This window comes from Dendrobates tinctorius, unplaced genomic scaffold, assembly GCF_039654945.1.
Source record: "Dendrobates tinctorius isolate UK_male_01 unplaced genomic scaffold, ASM3965494v1 ptg000065l, whole genome shotgun sequence".
Lineage (NCBI taxonomy): Eukaryota > Metazoa > Chordata > Amphibia > Anura > Dendrobatidae > Dendrobates > Dendrobates tinctorius.
The window spans coordinates 26,526,349-26,544,768 of record NW_027361733.1 but is presented as its reverse complement, the minus strand read 5'-3'; the positions used below and the strand labels follow the sequence as shown (position 1 = coordinate 26,544,768).

General features: G+C 46.1%; 1 protein-coding gene and 1 long non-coding RNA gene across 3 annotated transcripts in view; one reads left to right on the top strand and one right to left on the bottom strand.

The window, feature by feature from the left end:
- Positions 1–15,302, bottom strand: part of RTEL1 (regulator of telomere elongation helicase 1) — a 195,007-nt gene extending 179,705 nt beyond the window's left edge. Inside the window, exons 1-3 of one of the 2 annotated variants that reach the window (XM_073580810.1) lie at positions 14,995–15,302; positions 12,386–12,584; positions 2,841–2,934 (exon numbers count right to left, since the gene is read on the bottom strand). In XM_073580810.1, coding sequence (XP_073436911.1) covers positions 2,841–2,934; positions 12,386–12,584; positions 14,995–15,096 — 395 coding nt within the window. In that variant the 5' untranslated portion in view covers positions 15,097–15,302. Of the gene's footprint in view, positions 1–2,840; positions 2,935–12,385; positions 12,585–14,920 lie in introns of both variants that reach the window. The other variant, XM_073580809.1, reaches the window with a different exon arrangement.
- Positions 15,303–15,330: 28 nt separating this feature from the next.
- On the top strand, positions 15,331–18,091 carry LOC141094834 (uncharacterized). The gene is made up of 2 exons (XR_012233177.1): positions 15,331–15,732; positions 16,326–18,091. It is a non-coding gene; the product is annotated as an uncharacterized lncRNA (long non-coding RNA).
- The last annotated feature ends 329 nt before the right edge of the window (positions 18,092–18,420 follow it).

Genomic DNA, 18,420 nt, shown 5'->3' with positions numbered 1-18,420 from the left:
CATCATTGCCTTCACCCCATCACTGCCATCTCTTCATCATTGCCTTCACCCCATCACTCCCCTCTCCCCATCATTGCCTTCACCCCATCACTGCTGTCTCCCCATCACTCCCTTCTCCCCATCACTGCCATCTCTTCATCATTGCCTTCACCCCATCACTCCCCTCTCCCCATCATTGCCTTCACCCCATCACTGCTGTCTCCCCATCATTGCCTTCACCCCATCACTCCCCTCTCCCCATCATCGCCTTCACCCCATCACTCCCCTCTCCCCATCATTGCCTTCACCCCATCACTCCCTTCTCCCCATCATTGCCTTCACCCCATCACTCCCTTCTCCCCATCATTGCCTTCACCCCATCACTGCCATCTCTCCATCATTGCCTTCACCCCATCACTCCCCTCTCCCCATCATTGCCTTCACCCCATCACTCCCCTCATGGCCTTCTCCTCATGTCCCCATCTCCTCCAGGGCCAGGCTACACAAACACAGACAAACACACACACACACACACACACACACACACATTATACACACACACACACCACCTCTCTCCTCTCACTTGCCCGCCGCCCGCGCTTCCTCGCTGACACAGCAGCGGCCGCGCTCCTCTCTGTGTCAGTCAGAGACAGGAAGCGCGGGCGGCGGGCAGGAAGCTGGACGGGTCCTTGCAGCTCCGCTCCTGCTATTCCCTCTTGCAGGCAGCGGAGCTGCTTGGATCGCTCCCTGCCGCCGCTACACACGCCGCCCCAGCCCCCGCTACGCCACTGACCGCCCCTGGCTCCCCTTGTGTCCGCGGACCGGCAAGGGCACTGCAGCGGCCCGGTGCTGGGCCGCGGACCGGCGGTTGGGGACCCCTGATCTAGATGGTTAACAGAGTGTGGAGGCTCCCTATTTAACTCCATCGGCATTGTGAAATTATGACTGCGTGGTCCTGATGTTTGCAATGCCAAGCCAAATAACGGCGTTAGAGTCTGACAGGTATAGTTACCTGATCAGAATTTAGCAACATTTAGGTGGTAAAAATACAATTTTTCATTCCTGTCATGCCACTTTTCATTAATTCCTGAAAAGCACCTGAAGGGTTAATAAACTTTCTGAATGCAATTTTGAATATATCGAGGGGTGCTGTTTTTATAACGGTGTCACTTTTGGGGATTTTCCAATTTATATATATGACCCCCCAAAGTCACTTCAAAACTGAATAGGTCCCTGAAAAAATAAATTTTGTAAATTTCCTTGAAAAAATGAAAAATGTCTGCTACATTTTTAAATCTTCTAAAATGCTAACAAACAAACAAACAAAAAAAAAAAAAACATTTTACAAATGGTGCTGATGTAAGGCAGACATGAGGGAAATGTTATTTATTAATGTTTTGCCATGATATGATTATCTGGATTAAAGGGATCATCAAAGTTTGAAAATTGCCAATATTTTGACATTTCTGTCAAATTTCTGATATTTTTATAAATAAGCACAAAACATATCATCCTAAATTCACCATCATCATAAAATATAATGGGACATGAAACAACAATCTCAAAATTACAGGGATCCGTCGAAGCGTTCCAGAGTCATTACCACATAAAGTGACATTGGTCAGATTTCAAAAACTTGGCCTCATCATTGGGTTTCCCACTAAATGGATTTATCATCTGCTTACAGTTTAGGTGATGAATGTATAATTGCTGGGGTCCGATGACTGGCATCCCCATTATTAGCCACAAGAATTGGGTCCAAAAGTCCTATGTGACTGCAGTGTGGATCCAATCACACATGAAAGTGTGGGTCTCCTATTCTCATCAATAAGAGGTAAAAAATGTAATTTGATTTTCCACTTTGATTTTGAGTATCATTCCAAATCCAGACCTCCACGGGATATTCATTTTGATTTTGTCAGGGTCCTGTCAGCGCCGGCGTGCAGCCTCCGCTGAGCAGGAACTCACCCGCACTGTAGGGGGGCCCGGGGTCAGGTACGGCCGGAAAGTACAAACAGGACCTGGGGACGCTGAAGTTTAGCAAGCAGTGAAGGACCTATGGTCATGTGACTGCAAGGGGCGGGGCTTAGCGTTCTGCTTCCAGAGATGGCAGCACACTAAACAGAAATACTCAGAGTCAGGCAAAACGGAGGTCATACACAGAGATAACAGTAAAGTACCAGGGATGAGACAGAACAGATAGTCGGGAACAGGCAGTGGTCAAAACCAAACAGACATAGAAGGTACCAAGCAGAATCCAACAAGCAGTAACCAGAGAACAGACCGAGTCGTACACAGAGTATCAGATAAACAAGAACACAGCACAAACACACTCAGGGGTCACCACACTATGCCAAGGGCGAAAGTATAACTGACAGAGATTGGAGCTTCCCAGGGGTTTAAGTACCAAAAAGAGGCCACAATCATTAACCCCAGGTGTGCAGGTCAAAACCTGCACTGAGCTCCAGACATTAACCCCTGCCGTGCAGCTCAAAAACCTGCTCTGGGATCATGACAGATTTACATTGATAATTTTTATGTTCTATTGTTCTCAATGCTTTCCACCATGTAATGAATAAAGATTTGCAACAGGAATATTTCATTCAGAGATATCTAGGATGTGGTATTTTAGTGTTCCCTTTATTTTTTTTGGAGAAGAGGATATATATAGTGAATAAAACTGCAGTACATGATTTTGATCAGTAGATGGTACTCTGTATTATTATTGCTATTTTTTTCAGGGCACCATTGATTCCATGGTGCTCTATGGTGATTCCATAACTTATGTAGCAGGGACATAAGTGCTATGAACCATAGGGGTCATGATCTCCCCCCTTTCTGCAAGATGGCCCACAAATTACCTGTACGTTGTCTGCTTCAGTTCACTTATGACCTGTGCCAGCTGAGAATGTGTCCTGGATGCGTAAATGATCTTGGGGATATCGCTGTAGTATGCTGCAAAATCAAAATAATTTTAAGTGTAAGCCTGCAATATGCGCCTCCTTTTTGTTAATCTAGGTTAGTAGGTTGTTAATATGGCTGAGCGTTCCATTATGCTTCAAGTACTGTGTCCGCTTATGGTTCCAAATCTGCTTGTTTTTGTCCTTTTTGTTAAAATGCTGTGTTAGGCCCCATTCTTATGTCCGTGGCTCCGATATGTGTGGCATCCGTTTTCATAGGTACCTATTAAAACCTATGATGAGCTTCACATGTCCGTATTTTCACATGGACCACATTGAGACGTATGTTTATTCCTGGCCACATGGATAACAAGTGCCAATACAAGTCAATGGGTCCGTGTAAATACCTGCAGAACATGGATGTGCCGTCTGTTTGACACGTACCAGAATTAAATTCATTCAAGAAATTACTGATTTTTATATGTTAAAGACATGCAAAGATAACAGATAGATAACAGCAAAGGTAAAGCAGACAGCTGTGAGCTGATATTATCAGGCTGGGAAGGTCCCTGGTTATTGGGCCTTCCCAGCCTAAATATACCAGCCCGCAACCGCCCGAGAAGTGGAACATCACAAGAGATTCTCCAATTCTGGCACTTTATCTTGGCTCCTCCCTATGCCTTGGTGCTGTGGCTTGGCTTTGAGTTGATTTCATCTGTGAAATGTCCAAAAATACAGCTGACATCAAGTCATGGTGCTAGTAATGGAGAGGTGTCTATCAGACACACCATTACTAACTCAGTAATAAAAAGGAAACACAAAAAAAAAAAAACACTATAGAAATAAAACACTACCACACACTTTCCCTAATTCACCACTTTATTAAAAAAGAAAAAAAAAAAAAAAAAAAATAATATAGTACACAGCTCCATTGTAGTCTACCAAATCCAACAAAGTCCAGCAAATCCACCGTAGAAACTATGCAGCCTTGTTCCGATACTCCATGGTCTTTGCAAACAACAACTTCCGGGTCACGCAGCGCTGCATGAGACCCGGCGACGTTAGTAACTTTATCGCTCTTCACAGTCAAAGGACCTTGCACAGCGTGGCGTGAAACAGAAGTGATTGTTTGCAAAGACCATGATGCATCACAAAAAGGTTTCATAGGCTTTGTATGTCAAATTCATAAAACTTCATTGGATTCGCTGAACTACGTCGGATTCAGTGGACTACATCAGACCTGCATGAGATTTTTTTCTCTTCTAATAAAGCAGTGATCAAGGGAAAGTGTAGGCTAGTGTTTATTTCAATAAAGTATTTCATTGTATGCTTCCTTTTTATTTCTGGGTTAGTAATGGGGGGTGTCTGATAGACACCTCTCCATTACTAGAACCAGGGCTTGATGTCAACTGTGCTTTTGGACACTTCACAGTGGACATCAACTCCAAGCACCATTACCCCCCATGACACTTGCTGCACTGAGATGTGTCTTGTTTCAGAACGCTCGCTGCAGAGACCGCAACAGTGGGGGAACGAGGAGGAGACGCGAGTATTGTTATTTTAAAAATATGTATCAGTAAGTACATTGTGGCCATAATACTGTATGAAGTACTCTGGGGAGTGCATTATACTATATGGATGACTATGGACAGTGCATTATACTGTATGGAGGACTATGGGGAGTCCATTATACTATATGGAGGACTATGGGGAGTCCAGTACACTATATAGAGGACTATGGGGAGTCCAGTACACTATATGGAGAACTATGGGGAGTCCAGTACACTATATCGAGAACTATGTGGAGTGCATTATACTATATGGAGGACTATGGGGGTGCATTATACTATATGGAGGACTATGGGGGTGCATTATACTATATAGAGGACTATGGGGGTGCATTATACTATATAGAGGACTATGGGGAGTGCATTATACTATATGGAGGACTATGGGGAGTGCATTATACTATATGGAGGACTATGGGGAGTGCATTATACTATATGGAGGACTATAGGGGAGTGCATTATACTATATGGAGGACTATAGGGGTGCATTATACTATATGGAGGACTATGGGGGTGCATTATACTATATGGAGGACTATGGGGGTGCATTATACTATATGGAGGACTATGGGGGTGCATTATACTATATGGAGGGCTATGGGGGTGCATTATACTATTTGGAGGACTATGGGGGTGCATTATACTATATGGAGGACTATAGGGGTGTATTATACTATATGGAGGACTATGGGGGTGTATTATACTATATGGAGGACTATGGGGGTGCATTATACTATATGGAGGACTATGGGGAGTGCAATATACTATATGGAGGACTATGGGGGTGCATTATACTATATGGAGGACTATGGGGAGTGCATTATACTATATGGAGGACTATGGGGAGTGCATTATACTATATGGAGGGCTACGGGGAGTGCATTATACTATATGGAGGACTATGGGGAGTGCATTATACTATATGGAGGACTATGGGGAGTGCATTATACTATATGGAGAACTATGGGGAGTGCATTATACTATATGGAGGACTATGGGGAGTGCAATATACTATATGGAGGACTATGGGGGTGTATTATACTATATGGAGGACTATGGGGGTGCATTATACTATATGGAGTACTATGGAGAGTGCATTATACTATATGGAGAACTATGGGGAGCGCATTATACTATATGGATGACTATGGGGGTGCATTATACTATATGGAGGACTATGGGGAGTGCATTATACTATATAGAGGACTATGGGGGGCACAGTATACTATATGGAAGACTATGGGTAGCGCATTATACTATATGGATGACTATGGGGAGCGCATTATACTGTATGGAGGACTATGGGGAGTGAATTACACTATATCGATGACAATGGGGTGTACATTATACTATATGGAGGACTATAGGCAATACAAAGAGAAGGGCCAGAATTGTAGTGACTCATGTGATGCTCCATTTCTGGGGCTACTGCAGGTAGATATTTTTAGGCTGGAAAGTGTCCAACACCGAGGATCTTCTCAACGTGATAATATGAGCTCTTAGCTGTCTGCTTTACCTTTCTTGATACGAAAAATGAGGGGGACCTCACATAATTTTCTTCAATTATTAGGTTAATATTAATAGAAAGCTATACAACAAGATACATTATTTTGTGCCTTGCTTGTGTATTTTGAGAATTATATGAAGCACCCCAATGGTTGCTGCTTCAGGAAACTGGCGGAGGCAGGAGATGCTGTGGGCCCCAGGCTGGTAAAACAAGGTGTTTTTGTGAAAGTCTGGAGCCCCACATTTTCCATACTTTTTAACGGGGTGGACTCTGGAAAAATGGCTGCCGGAGGCTGCGCATGCACAATAGAGATCTTGGGAGCATTGATCTCAATCTGTGCATGCACCGCACCTAGCAGCCATTTTCCCAAAGTCCATCGAATTGAAGACTAAGGAAAGTGCAGGGCTCCAGGCCTTCACAATCCTACCTGGGGTCAGTAGCATCGCCCCACTCCGGCATCCGTCAGCAGCTTCCTGCAGCAGCGACTCTAGGACCCAACTCCATGGCAGTCGGAAAGCTCCACCGCAGCTACAATTTACATTACGAGACGCACCCACTTTTTCAGCAAAATTCGGGGGGGGGGGGTTGGAGTGTGTCTTGTAAACCGAAAAATATGGTATATATCTGGAGGATATCTAATATCTTGGCACATCTTTAATACACAAAAATCAGTGGATTCTTGAATGCATTTCATTATGGTTTCTGTCACATGGACAGTACACGGATTGTACACACGGAAGGCCAACAGAAAGCCACACGGATAATCTCAAGCAAACATTTTTTTTTTAAGTGAACGTGTGAAGGGGTTCTTACATGGTGAAAGAAGGAGGTTCGCATCTCACAGATTCTCTTTCTCTTCCTGCAGTCTGTCAGCGCTGTCTCTGGGGTCATTTTTATTGTCTCTCTCATTCAAGAGTTCATGCTTTCAAACAAGACCGAGATCACGACTCTAGCTGTGATCTAGACTGAGATATCACCAATAGAAGTGAGAACTGCTCACAAACATGCAGGTCTCACATTAACCCAAGATATTTAAGTCTCGATTGTGGCTAGATCTTTAAAACAAGCCATGAAATTCAGCCCTACCTGTGATCTAAACATGGCTAGCCAGGACATACATACTTGGCCACCGATGAGCCTACCTGCAAGAATGTATAACTTACATGCTTGGCAGGCAAGGGTTAGAATGCATGAGTCAGTAGTCCGGCTGTTTAGTTCACAAACTATTGAGTAGAATTAGAGAAAAAAAGAAAAAAGAAAAAAAAAAAAAAAAAGGACTGTACATGGGTTCAGAGTCACTGGATGTTTCCATATGCAAATTGCCTCTTCAGAGAAGAGGACTTGAACTATATAGCGCCACCTGTTGGAAGCACCAATCAAACAAGTCACTATTGCCCCTTTAACGAGCCTTTTCCATTCACTGAAAGGGTTGATTTTATGAAAGAATTCTGACTAGTGTCAGTGCAGCCACATCACTAATCTGTTCCACTTCCTACCTGTCGGCATCTGTGGCTCTCATTTTGATTAGCCAGGCATGATACCAACATTGCGGCGGGATGCGACCTATGATGTTGCTCCATTTCAAACGAAAAGCCTTGGATGCTGTCAGATTAAAGGCACTTCTCAGGTCCCAGAGTCTGGAGGAAGAGTGGAGAGGCACACAATCCAAGCTGCTTGTGGTCTATTGTGAAGTTTCCACAATCAGTGATGGTTTGGGGAGCCATGTCATCTGCTGGTGTAGGTCCACTGTGTTTTATCAAGACCAAAGTCAGCGCAGCCGTCTACCAGGAAATTGTAGAGCACTTAATAATAATAATAATAATAATAATAATAATAAATTTTATTTTTATAGCGCCGACATATTCCGCAGCACTTTACATTTCAGAGGGGATTTGTACAGACAATAGACATTACAGCATAACAATAATCACATACAGTAGATTATAACATATCAAGAGGAAAGAGGGCCCTGCTCGCAAGCTTACAATCTATGAGGAAAGAGGTAGACACAAAAGGTGGGTGGTAACAATTGCCCTGATTGTATGGACCAGCCATAATGTTAAGTGTGTAACAGTACAGACACAGAGGGCTAATGGATGCATAAAGCATGTGGGAACATGATGCGGGAAATCTGGTTATGGTAAAACTTTTGGCTGTGCCACACAGGGATAGTTTAGGTTAATGTGTTGAGGTGATAGGCCAGTCTGAATAAATGCGTTTTCAGGGCACGCTTAAAATTTTGGGGATTGGGGACTAATCGTATTGACCTGGGAAGTACAGTCCAAAGAATTGGCGCGGCACGTGTAAAGTCTTGGAGACGGGAGTGGGAGGTTCTGACTATTGAGGATGCTAAACTCAGGTCATCAGCAGAACGGAGGGCGCGGGTAGGGTGGTATACTGAAACAAGGGAGGAGATGTAGGGTGGTGCTGAGCCATGGAGGGCTTTGTGGGTGAGGGTAATAAGTTTATACTGAATTATGGAGTGGATGGGTAGCCAGTGTAATGACTGGCACAAGGTAGAGGCATCGGTGTAACGATTGGTGAGGAATATGATCCTGGCTGCAGCATTCAAGACAGATTGGAGAGGGGAGAGTTTGGTAAGAGGGAGACCGATTAGAAGAGAGTTACAATAGTCGAGACGAGAATGAATAAGAGAAACAGTAAGAGTTTTTGCAGAGTCAAAAGTAAGAAAAGGTCGAATTCTAGAAATGTTTTTGAGGTGCAGATGACAAGAGCGAGCCACTGATCGAATGTGGGGGGCAAAGGAAAGCTCGGAATCAAGTATGACCCCAAGACAGCGGGCCTGTTGCTGGGGAGTAATAGTGGAACCACACACAGAAATGGCAATGTCGGGTATAGGTACATTAGAGTAGAGGGAGGAAACACCAGGAGTTCAGTCTTTGACAGGTTCAGTTTCAGATATAGTGAGAACATGATGTTAGACACAGCGTTTAGACAATCGCCGGTGTTTTCTAGAAAGGCTGGCGTGATGTCAGGAGAAGAAGCGTATAATTGGGTGTCATCAGCATAGAGATGGTACTGGAAACCAAATCTACTGATTGTTTGACCAATAGGGGCAGTGTACAAGGAGCAGCACTTCATGCTTCCCTCTTCCGACAGGCTTTTTGGAGATGGAAATTTCATTCTCCAGCAGGACTTGGCACCTGTCCACACTGCCAAAAGTACCAATACCGGGTTTACAAACAAGAGTATCACAGTGCTTGATTGGCCAGCAAACTCACCTGACCTTAACCCCATAGAGAATCTATGGGGTATTGTCAAGAGGAAGATGAGAGACACCAGACCCAACAATGCAGACGAGCTGAAGGCTGCTATCAAAGCAACCTGGGCTTCCATAACACCTCAGCAGTGCCACAGGCTGATCGCTGTCACGTTGCTGCTCGCTCCTCTCGTGCCGTCACCCCCTGCGCCCCATCAGACTCACCTGACCGCAGCTTCCCGACGCGTCCCCGTCTGTTTCCCTGCTCTGATGACAGCGCTGGCGTCCTCCCGGGCGCGCGCTCCCCGCAGGTCTCACCGGGCGCGCGCAATTCCTCCTTTGTGAGCCGGTCGCTCCTCCTGGTCCTCTCTATGGTCTGAAGGACCCTGACCCGGAAGCTCCTCCTCACTCTCCCATATCAGGTCGTCGCTCCCTAGTGACGCTGCCTGATCGTCACTTGTACTTCCTTGTGATTCTGGCCCCACTCTTGCTGGCATACTCCGCTGCTTTCTCCGCTCCCTGCTGTTTTCTTGTATTCCCATCTGTGTTACCTGTTCTCTCCTCTGTTTCCAGTGTTCCTGCCTTGCCTTCCCGTGTCTCCCGTCTACTGCCGTTCTGCCCCGGTCCTGTCCCCTGGGTTCCTGCCGTTCTACCCCGGTCCAGTCTCATGTGTTCCTGCCGTTCTACCCCGGTCCAGTCTCCTGTTTTCCTGTCGTTCTGCCCCGGTCCAGGCTCATGTGTTCCTGCCGTTCTACCCCGGTCCCGTCTCCTGGGTTCCTGCCGTTCTGCCCCGGTCCAGTCTCCTGTGTTCCTGCCGTTCTACCCCGATCGAGTCTCCTGTGTTCCTGCCGTTCTACCCCGATCAAGTCTCCTGTGCTCCTGCCGTTCTGCCCAGGTCCAGTCTCCTGTGTTCCTGCCGTTCTACCCCGGTCCGGTCTCCCTACCGTGCCATCCAGTGTATTCGTCCAGCCTGTACCCCAGTGTTCCAGCCGTACCACCGTCCTGCTCAAGTTCCTGGGTTTCCCCCGTGCCTGCCCGTGTTTCCGCACTTCCTGATCTTGCTCTCACCACTCTTCCGGCTACCTTGCCTACTGCCTGTCTGGTTTCCCCCATCTGCCTGGGTACCAGCTGCCGCGGTAATAGTTCCCCCTGGGCCTGTCCCTAACACTCCCTGTATAGGGGGTCGTCCACCTGGTCCGCTCACCCAGGGGAGGTTCGTTGCCGTGGTCCAGTGGGTTCACTGTTGTGAGCTCATTTTCGGGTTTGCCTCTGGCTTCTGGTGAGGGTTATGGAGCTGGCTGTGCCGACAGAGGAGTAGTGAGTTCTCTATCTGGACTCCCTCTGTTGGTGAAGGGAGGTAATGAAGCTGATCTAAATGGCACAGACCGGCCACCTGAGGAAGAGGACTGCAATTGGACATCAGGAGTTTCTGATTGGATTTAAGGCAGCCGACTACCTAGTTTCTTGCTGGTGATTTTTCTGACTGTGGCTCCTGGTTTCCAGTTTGGTTCCTGCCTTCCTAAAGCTAAGTTTTCTCTGCTATTGTTCATGAGTTTTTGTCTGGTTTACTTAGTTTTTGTGTTCAGCCAGCCCTGGCTGGGACTGGGCTGAATCCCCATTTTGTCTCTGATCAGTTGATCTCTTTTGCTCTGTCTTCAGAATATACCGGAGTGCTGATACAGTGATTTGAAGTCTAGCGACTTCAGGGCCTTTTTCTATCAGACGTGTTGGACATTCTTTTTGGCAGGGTTTTTTGCATGATTGCAGACAGCAGCTTTTCTTTCCTTTCTAGTTAGCGAGGGCCCCATCGTTTGCTCAGCCTATCTTTCTACCTGTATCTGTGTTTTCATCTTGTTTCACCGACAATACATGTTGGGGGCTGTCTATTGCTTTGGGGTCTGATCTGGGGCAGTTTAGATTTTCCCTTTCTTTAGGCTTATTTAGTTCTCCGGCCGTGACGAGGCGTCTAGGACCACGGTAGGCACACTCCACGGCTACTGCTAGTTGTTGTGGATAAGATCAGGGGTCTGCAATCCGCTAGTTACCAACCTCTCCGGTTTTCTGGGCTTAGCTTGCTTTTTGTTTTTTCCTCCTCGGTGACTCATTCATAACAGTTCACCCTCAGGGATCCTAACAATCGCCTCCATGCCGCGTCGCATTGATGCAGTAATTGATGCAAAAGGAGCCCCGACCAAGTATTGAGTGCATTTACTGAACATACATTTCAGTAGGCCAACATTTCAGACTTTCAAATCATTTTTCAAGCTGGTGTTATAAAGTATTCTAATATACTGAGATAATGACTTTTGGGTTTTCATTGGCTGTAAGCCATAATCATCAACATGAACAGAAATAAACACGTGAAATAGATCACTCTGTTTGTAATGACTCTATATAATATATGAGTTTCACTTTTTGTATTGAAGAACTGAAATAAATTAACTTTTTGATGATATTCTAATTTTGTGAGAAGCACCTGTATGCTCCCAGAAGTTAAGAAAAACATGCCTTCTCCTGTGATGTATAATGATAGACAACCCCGATTTCTGCAGTTACCTTGAAGTATAGGAGAGAGCAGAGAGTGATTACAAACATTTTTAGCTTTCATCTCACAGCAGTCAGTGTGGGGGAAGGTGGAGTACAGCTAAGATAAGCGTGATTACAAACACCTCTGCAGTTCTCATTTTACAGTGCGCTCAGCTCTGCTGTAATCCCCTGACCATCCTGAGATGAAAGTTGGTGGTGTTTGCAAACACACTCAGCTCTGCTATACTCTACAGTATATGGTAACTGCAGAGATCAGGGCTGTTTTTCGTTACATCACAGAAGGCATTTTCTTTTGACTTTCAGGGGGGAGTGGTATTTTATTTCACCAGGTTGACGCCTCCCACTTATGATTGGTCAACCTCATAAAGTGGGAAAAAGAACACACCTATTGGGCTCATCATAACTTATACCAAAACTTTACAAGCTAATATCTCAGGAAAACAGAGGAGAAAATTAAAAAAAAAAAAATGTTTATAAATCTGCTCTGCAGCCACTTCCATAATATGGCCAGTTTTGCATGCTCAAACTCTTGAAAGGTCTTTTTTAAACAACAAATAATATCTATATGGCAACAGCCTCAGAACACGTGGCAAACGTCTGGCACATATAAAATATGGGTGGCCTCCGTAACCTCATACTCTGTCACCGAAACATCATCTTGTACCTGAACTCTGTCCATCAGCCTCTCCGCTCCCCCAGTCTGCAGTTGGTCGCTCAGGAAACATTTCTGCTCCATGCATGCGCTCTTGGATTTTACGGGCAGTGATACTATCCTTAAAATGCTGGCGCCAGGCTAAGGTGGCACAGAGTAAGCACAGCGTCTTTCCGGTGCCGGTTGGACTCTCCAGGACACCATTGACCCCCTGACAACAAACGAATAACAAGAAAAAGACTAATACTGGAGTTGATGAAAGACTTGAAAATTCTCCCACTGTGCATGCTCCTCCTAGGTGTCTGCTATCCTGTGCTATCCACTAGCAGTCTGACTCCAAAACACAACAGCATTCAATCGTAATACAAGCCACCCCGATGTGTCTCCAAGGTGTGAGCCCCACTAACTGTGCTTTACTAGTGCAAATCCCACAGCTGCACATCACCAGTGCAAGCGTCCCCCAGCTGTGCATCACTAGTGTAAGCCTCCACAGCTGTGCATCACTAGTGTAAGCCTCCACAGCTGTGCATCACTAGTGTAAGTCTCCACAGCTGTGCATCACTAGTGTAAGCCTCCACAGCTGTGCATCACTAGAGTAAGCCTCCACAGCTGTGCATCACTAGAGTAAGCCTCCACAGCTGTGCATCACTAGAGTAAGCCTCCACAGCTGTGCATCACTAGAGTAAGCCTCCACAGCTGTGCATCACTAGTGTAAGCCTCCACAGCTGTGCATCACTAGTGTAAGCCTCCACAGCTGTGCATCACTAGTGTAAGCCTCCACAGCTGTGCATCACTAGTGTAAGCCTCCACAGCTGTGCATCACTAGTGTAAGCCTCCACAGCTGTGCATCACTAGTGTAAGCCTCCCAGCTGTGCATCACTAGTGTAAGCCTCCCAGCTGTGCATCACTAGTGTAAGTTTCCCCAAGACTTCGCGATCCCGTGTGAACAGACGTCATCGCGGGCATTTTCGCAAAGGATTACTGGGAACGAGAGCGTGGAGAGAGGCGGGAAGGCTGCGCGGGATGTCGGAAGGTGACAATAACATTATTTTTTATTTTAACTTCTATATTTTACAGGGATATGGTACCCAAAGCCTGGAGGACAGTCTCCTCTCCTCCGGACCATGGGTACCATCCGCAATTGTTCTGCTTACTTTCCACATGGTGTGCACAGCCACATGCGGGAAGTAAGCGGAACAATGCATTCCTATGGGTGCGGGATCGCCGCGATTCCGCTAAATTAATGAGCATGCTGCAGTTTTTACCGCCAAGCGATTCCGGCGCGCTAAAAACCGCAGCATTAGCACAGCATTGCAGAATCCCATAGGAATGCATGGGATGCTTATTTTTCACGTTTTCGCGGCAAAATCGCGTGGTTAAAACTGCTGCGGAAACGCGAAAAAAAACGCCACGTGTGAACTCCGCCTAAGCCTCCACAGCTGTGCGTCACGAGTGTAAGCCCCCCCCGTGCATCACTAGTGTATGCCTACACAGCTGTGCATCACTAGTGTAATCCCCCCCGCTGTGCATCACTAGGTGTATGCCTCCACAGCTGTGCATCACTAGTGTAAGCCTCCCAGCTGTGCATCACTAGTGTAAGTTTCCCCCAGACTTCGCAATCCCACGAGAACAGATGTCATCGCAGGCATTTTCGCAAAGGATTACTGGGAACGAGAGCGTGGAGAGAGGCGGGAAGGCTGCGCGGGACACCGGAAGGTGACAATAACATTATTTTTTATTTTAAATTCTATATTTTACAGGGATATGGTACCCAAAGCCTGGAGGCCAGTCTCCTCTCCTCCGGACCGTGGGTACCATCCGCAATTGTTCTGCTTACTTTCCGCATGGAGTGCACAGCCACATGCGGGAAGTAAGCGGAACAATGCATTCCTATGGGTGTGGGATCGGCGCGATTCCGCTAAATTAATGAGCATGCTGCGGTTTTTACCGCCAAGCGATTCCGCCGCGGTAAAAACCGCAGCATTAGCACAGCATTGCGGCATCCCATAGGAATGCATGGGATGCTTATTTTTCACGTTTTCGCAGCAAAATCGCGCGGTTAAAACCGCCCCGGAAACGCGAAAAAAACGCCACGTGTGAACTCAGCCTAAGCCCCCACAGCTGTGCATCACTAGTGTAAGCCTCCACAGCTGTGCATCACTAGTGTAAGCCCCCACAGCTGTGCATCACTAGTGTAAGCCCCCACAGCTGTGCATCACTAGTGTAAGCCTCCACAGCTGTGCATCACTAGTGTAAGCCTCCACAGCTGTGCATCACTAGTGTAAGCCCCCACAGCTGTGCATCACTAGTGTAAGCCCCCACAGCTGTGCATCACTAGTGTAAGCCTCCACAGCTGTGCATCACTAGTGTAAGCCTCCACAGCTGTGCATCACTAGTGTTAGCCCCCTCTCCACATTTGTCTATAACTAGTAACACCCCCTAATTCCATCTTCTGAAGATTGCAGACCCCACTATTCAAGCCCCCCAGCCTAGTTATCACAAGCCCCTCCCAGCTGACTCCACCCTCTAATTCACTCCCCCTTATACTTGCACGCTCCTCCTCCTCCTCCTCTGTGGCTCAGACTCGGCGCAGTCAGACATGGCGCCTCCAGTACTCGCACCTTCTGCAGACACTCCAGCACTTTGGCCATGTAATCCTCCTGACATTTGTACGGCGTGAACGGGAAGTCCACGGTGACCCCGCCGAGCTCCAGCTGCGGCATCCTGACATTGACAACGGCGAAGACCCTCCAGGTCAGGACCGGCTTCACAATTCCCGCCCGTACGTCGTGACGTCACTCACGACGTGGTCTCGTCTGCTGACGTTCGCTGCTGTCCAGGTCTCAGAGCTGTGCTTCTCCTCTGTGCGTCCCACACCAAACCGCTCCCAGTAATGACCCGTCCCCATGTTACAGCCTGGCACCGGCGGCAGCCATGTGTGAAGACACCGGAGTTGGAGGCTCCACCCACACCAATGGCTCCTGCAGAACATGGAAGTGTGTCAGTGACCGCACAGCATGCCGGGAGTTGTAGTTATTGATTATATAAATGTAGTCACCTAATATTAAGATTTCCTGTTGCCCCCCTGGAACCATTTTGTACATACATTTCATTTTCCAGCCTGCGGCAGACCTGACCATCATGATTTGCATGAATTACCGTCAGAGAGCACCATTACCCTCATAAATGCAACCCCAGTGGGAAATGTCATCTGTTCCAAGAGCATAACCTGAGCACCGTCCACCACCAGGACCCTGCATGGAGCCACCCTCCTATTATTCCTCCTGAACTCCTGTGACGGAGCCAGTTTGGTACTTAATGGCCAATTTTTACCATTCTGACCAGTGTCACTTCATGAGGTAATAACTCTGCAACGCTTCACCGGATCCCACTGATTCTGAGATTGGTTTTTTCGTGACATATTGTACTTTATGATGGCAGTAAAATTTCTTCAATTTGTGTTTAGTTACGGAAAAGTGAAATTTTGGCAAAAAATTTGCAATTTTCATACTTTAACCCCTTCATGACCCAGCCTATTTTGACCTTAATGGCCTGGCCATTTTTTGCAATTCTGACCAGTGTCCCTTTATGAGGTAATAACTCTGGAACGCTTCAACGCATCCCAGCGATTCCGAGATTGTTTTTTTTCGTGACATATTGGGCTTCATGTTAGTGGTAAATTTATGTCGATAATTTTTGCGTTTATTTGTGAAAAAATCAGAAATTTGGCGAAAATGTCACAATTTTCAAATTTTGAATTTTTATTCTGTTAAACTAGAGTTATGTGACACAAAATAGTTACTAAATAACATTTCCCACATGTCTACTTTACATCAGCACAATTTTGGAACCAAATTTTTTTTTTTTTTTTTTTAGGAAGTTATAAGGGTTAAAACTTGACCAGTGATTTCTCATTTTTACAACAAAATTTACAAAACCATTTTTTTTTTAGGGACCACCTCACATTTGAAGTCACTTGGAGGGGTCTTATATGGCAGAAAATATCCAAACGTGACACCATTCTAATAACTGCACCCCTCACGCTACTCAAAACTACATTCTAGAAGATTATTAACCCTTCAGGTGCTTCACAGGAACTAAAGCAACGTGGAAGGAAAAAATGGACATTTTAATTTTTCCAACACAAATTTTCTTTTGGCATCATTTTTTTTTCATTTTCACATGGGCAACAGGTTAAAATGGATCCTAAAATTTGTTGGGCAATTTCCCCTGAGTACACCGATACCTCCTATGTGGTCATAAACCACTGTTTGGGTGCACGGCAGGGCTCAGAAGGGAAGGAGCACGTTTGACTTTTTGAATGGAAAATATGCTGGAATATTTAGCAGTTGCCATGTCGCGTTTGGAGATCTCCTGTGTACCTAAACATTGGAGCTCCCCAACAAGTGACCCCATTTTGGAAACTAGACCCCCCAAGGAACTTATCTGGATGCATAGTGATCACTTTGAACCCCCAGGTGCTTCACAAATTAATCCATAAAAAAAAGTACTTTTTTTTTCACAAAAATTATTATTCTTTAGCCTCAGTTTTTTCATTTTCACATGGGCCACAGGATAAAATGGATCCTAAAATTTGTTGGGCAATTTCTCCTGAACACAGCAATACCTCATATGTGGTCATAAACCACTGTTTGAGCGCACGGCAGGGCCCGGAAGGCAAGGAGCACCATTTGACTTTTTGAATGGAAAATTAGCTCCAATCGTTATCGGACACCATGTCGCGTTTGGAGAGCCCCTGTGCGCCTAAACATTGGAGCTCCCCCACAAGTGACCCCATTTTGGAAACTAGACCCCTTAAGGAACTTATCTAGATGTGTAGTGAGCACTTTGAACCCCCAAGTGCTTCACAAAAATTTATAACGTAGAGCAGTGAAAATAAAAAAAATTTTTTCCTCCAAAAATGATTTTTTAGCACGCTATTTTTTATTTTTACAAGGGTAACAGGAGAAATTGGACCCCAAAAGTTGTTGTCCAGTTTATCCTGAGTACGCTGGTACCCCATATGTGGGGAGGAACCATTGTTTGGGCACACGTCAGGGCTCAGAATGGAAGTAGTGACGTTTTGAAATGCAGACTTTGATGGAATAGTCTGCAGTCGTCATTACGTTTGCAGAGCCCCTGATGTGCCTAAACAATAGAAACCCCCCACAAGTGACCCCATTTTGGAAGCTAGACCTTCCACGGAACTTATGTAGATGTGTTGTGAGCACTTTGAACCCCCAAGTGCTTCACAGAAGTTTATAATGCAGAGACGTGAAAATGAAAAAATAATTTTTTTTCCACAAAAATAATTTTTGAGCCCACAATTTTTTATTTACCCAAGGGTAACAGGAGAGATTAGTCCCCAAAAGTTGTTGTGCAATTTTTCCTGAGTACGCTGATACCCCATATGTTGGGGTAAACCACTGTTTGGGCACACGTCGGGGCTTGGAAGGGAGGGAGCACCGTTTGACTTTTTGAACGCAAAATTGGCTGGAATCAATGGTTGCACCATGTCGCGTTTGGAGACCCCCTGATGTGCCTAAACAGTGGAAACCCCACAATTCTAACTTCAACCCTAACCCCAACACACCCCTAACCACAGCCATAACCCTAACCCCAACACATCCCTAACCACAACCCTAACCCTCTTTCCAACCCTAACCCTCTTTCCAACCCTAACCCTAATGGAAAAATAAAAAGATTTTCTTTATTTTATTAGTTGTGCCTACCTATGAGGGTGATAATCGGGGGGTTTATTTACTTTTTATTTCATTTTGATCACTGTGAGAGTGATCAAAATGAAAGAATGGAATCTGCAGCCGGCAGATTCGGGCGGGCGCACTGTGCATGCGCACCGCCATTTTCCAAGATGGCGGCGCCCAAGATCCAGACCCGGGGGACTCAGGAGGTACCAGGGGGGGTGAGGGGGGATCGGAAGCTGGCGGGGAGCGGAGGGAGGGGGAGGCAGATGATGACAACGGCAGCAGATCGCCGCTGTCATTCAGTGGCTGGGGGGGTCGGATCGGTGTCTCCAGCCATGTCTG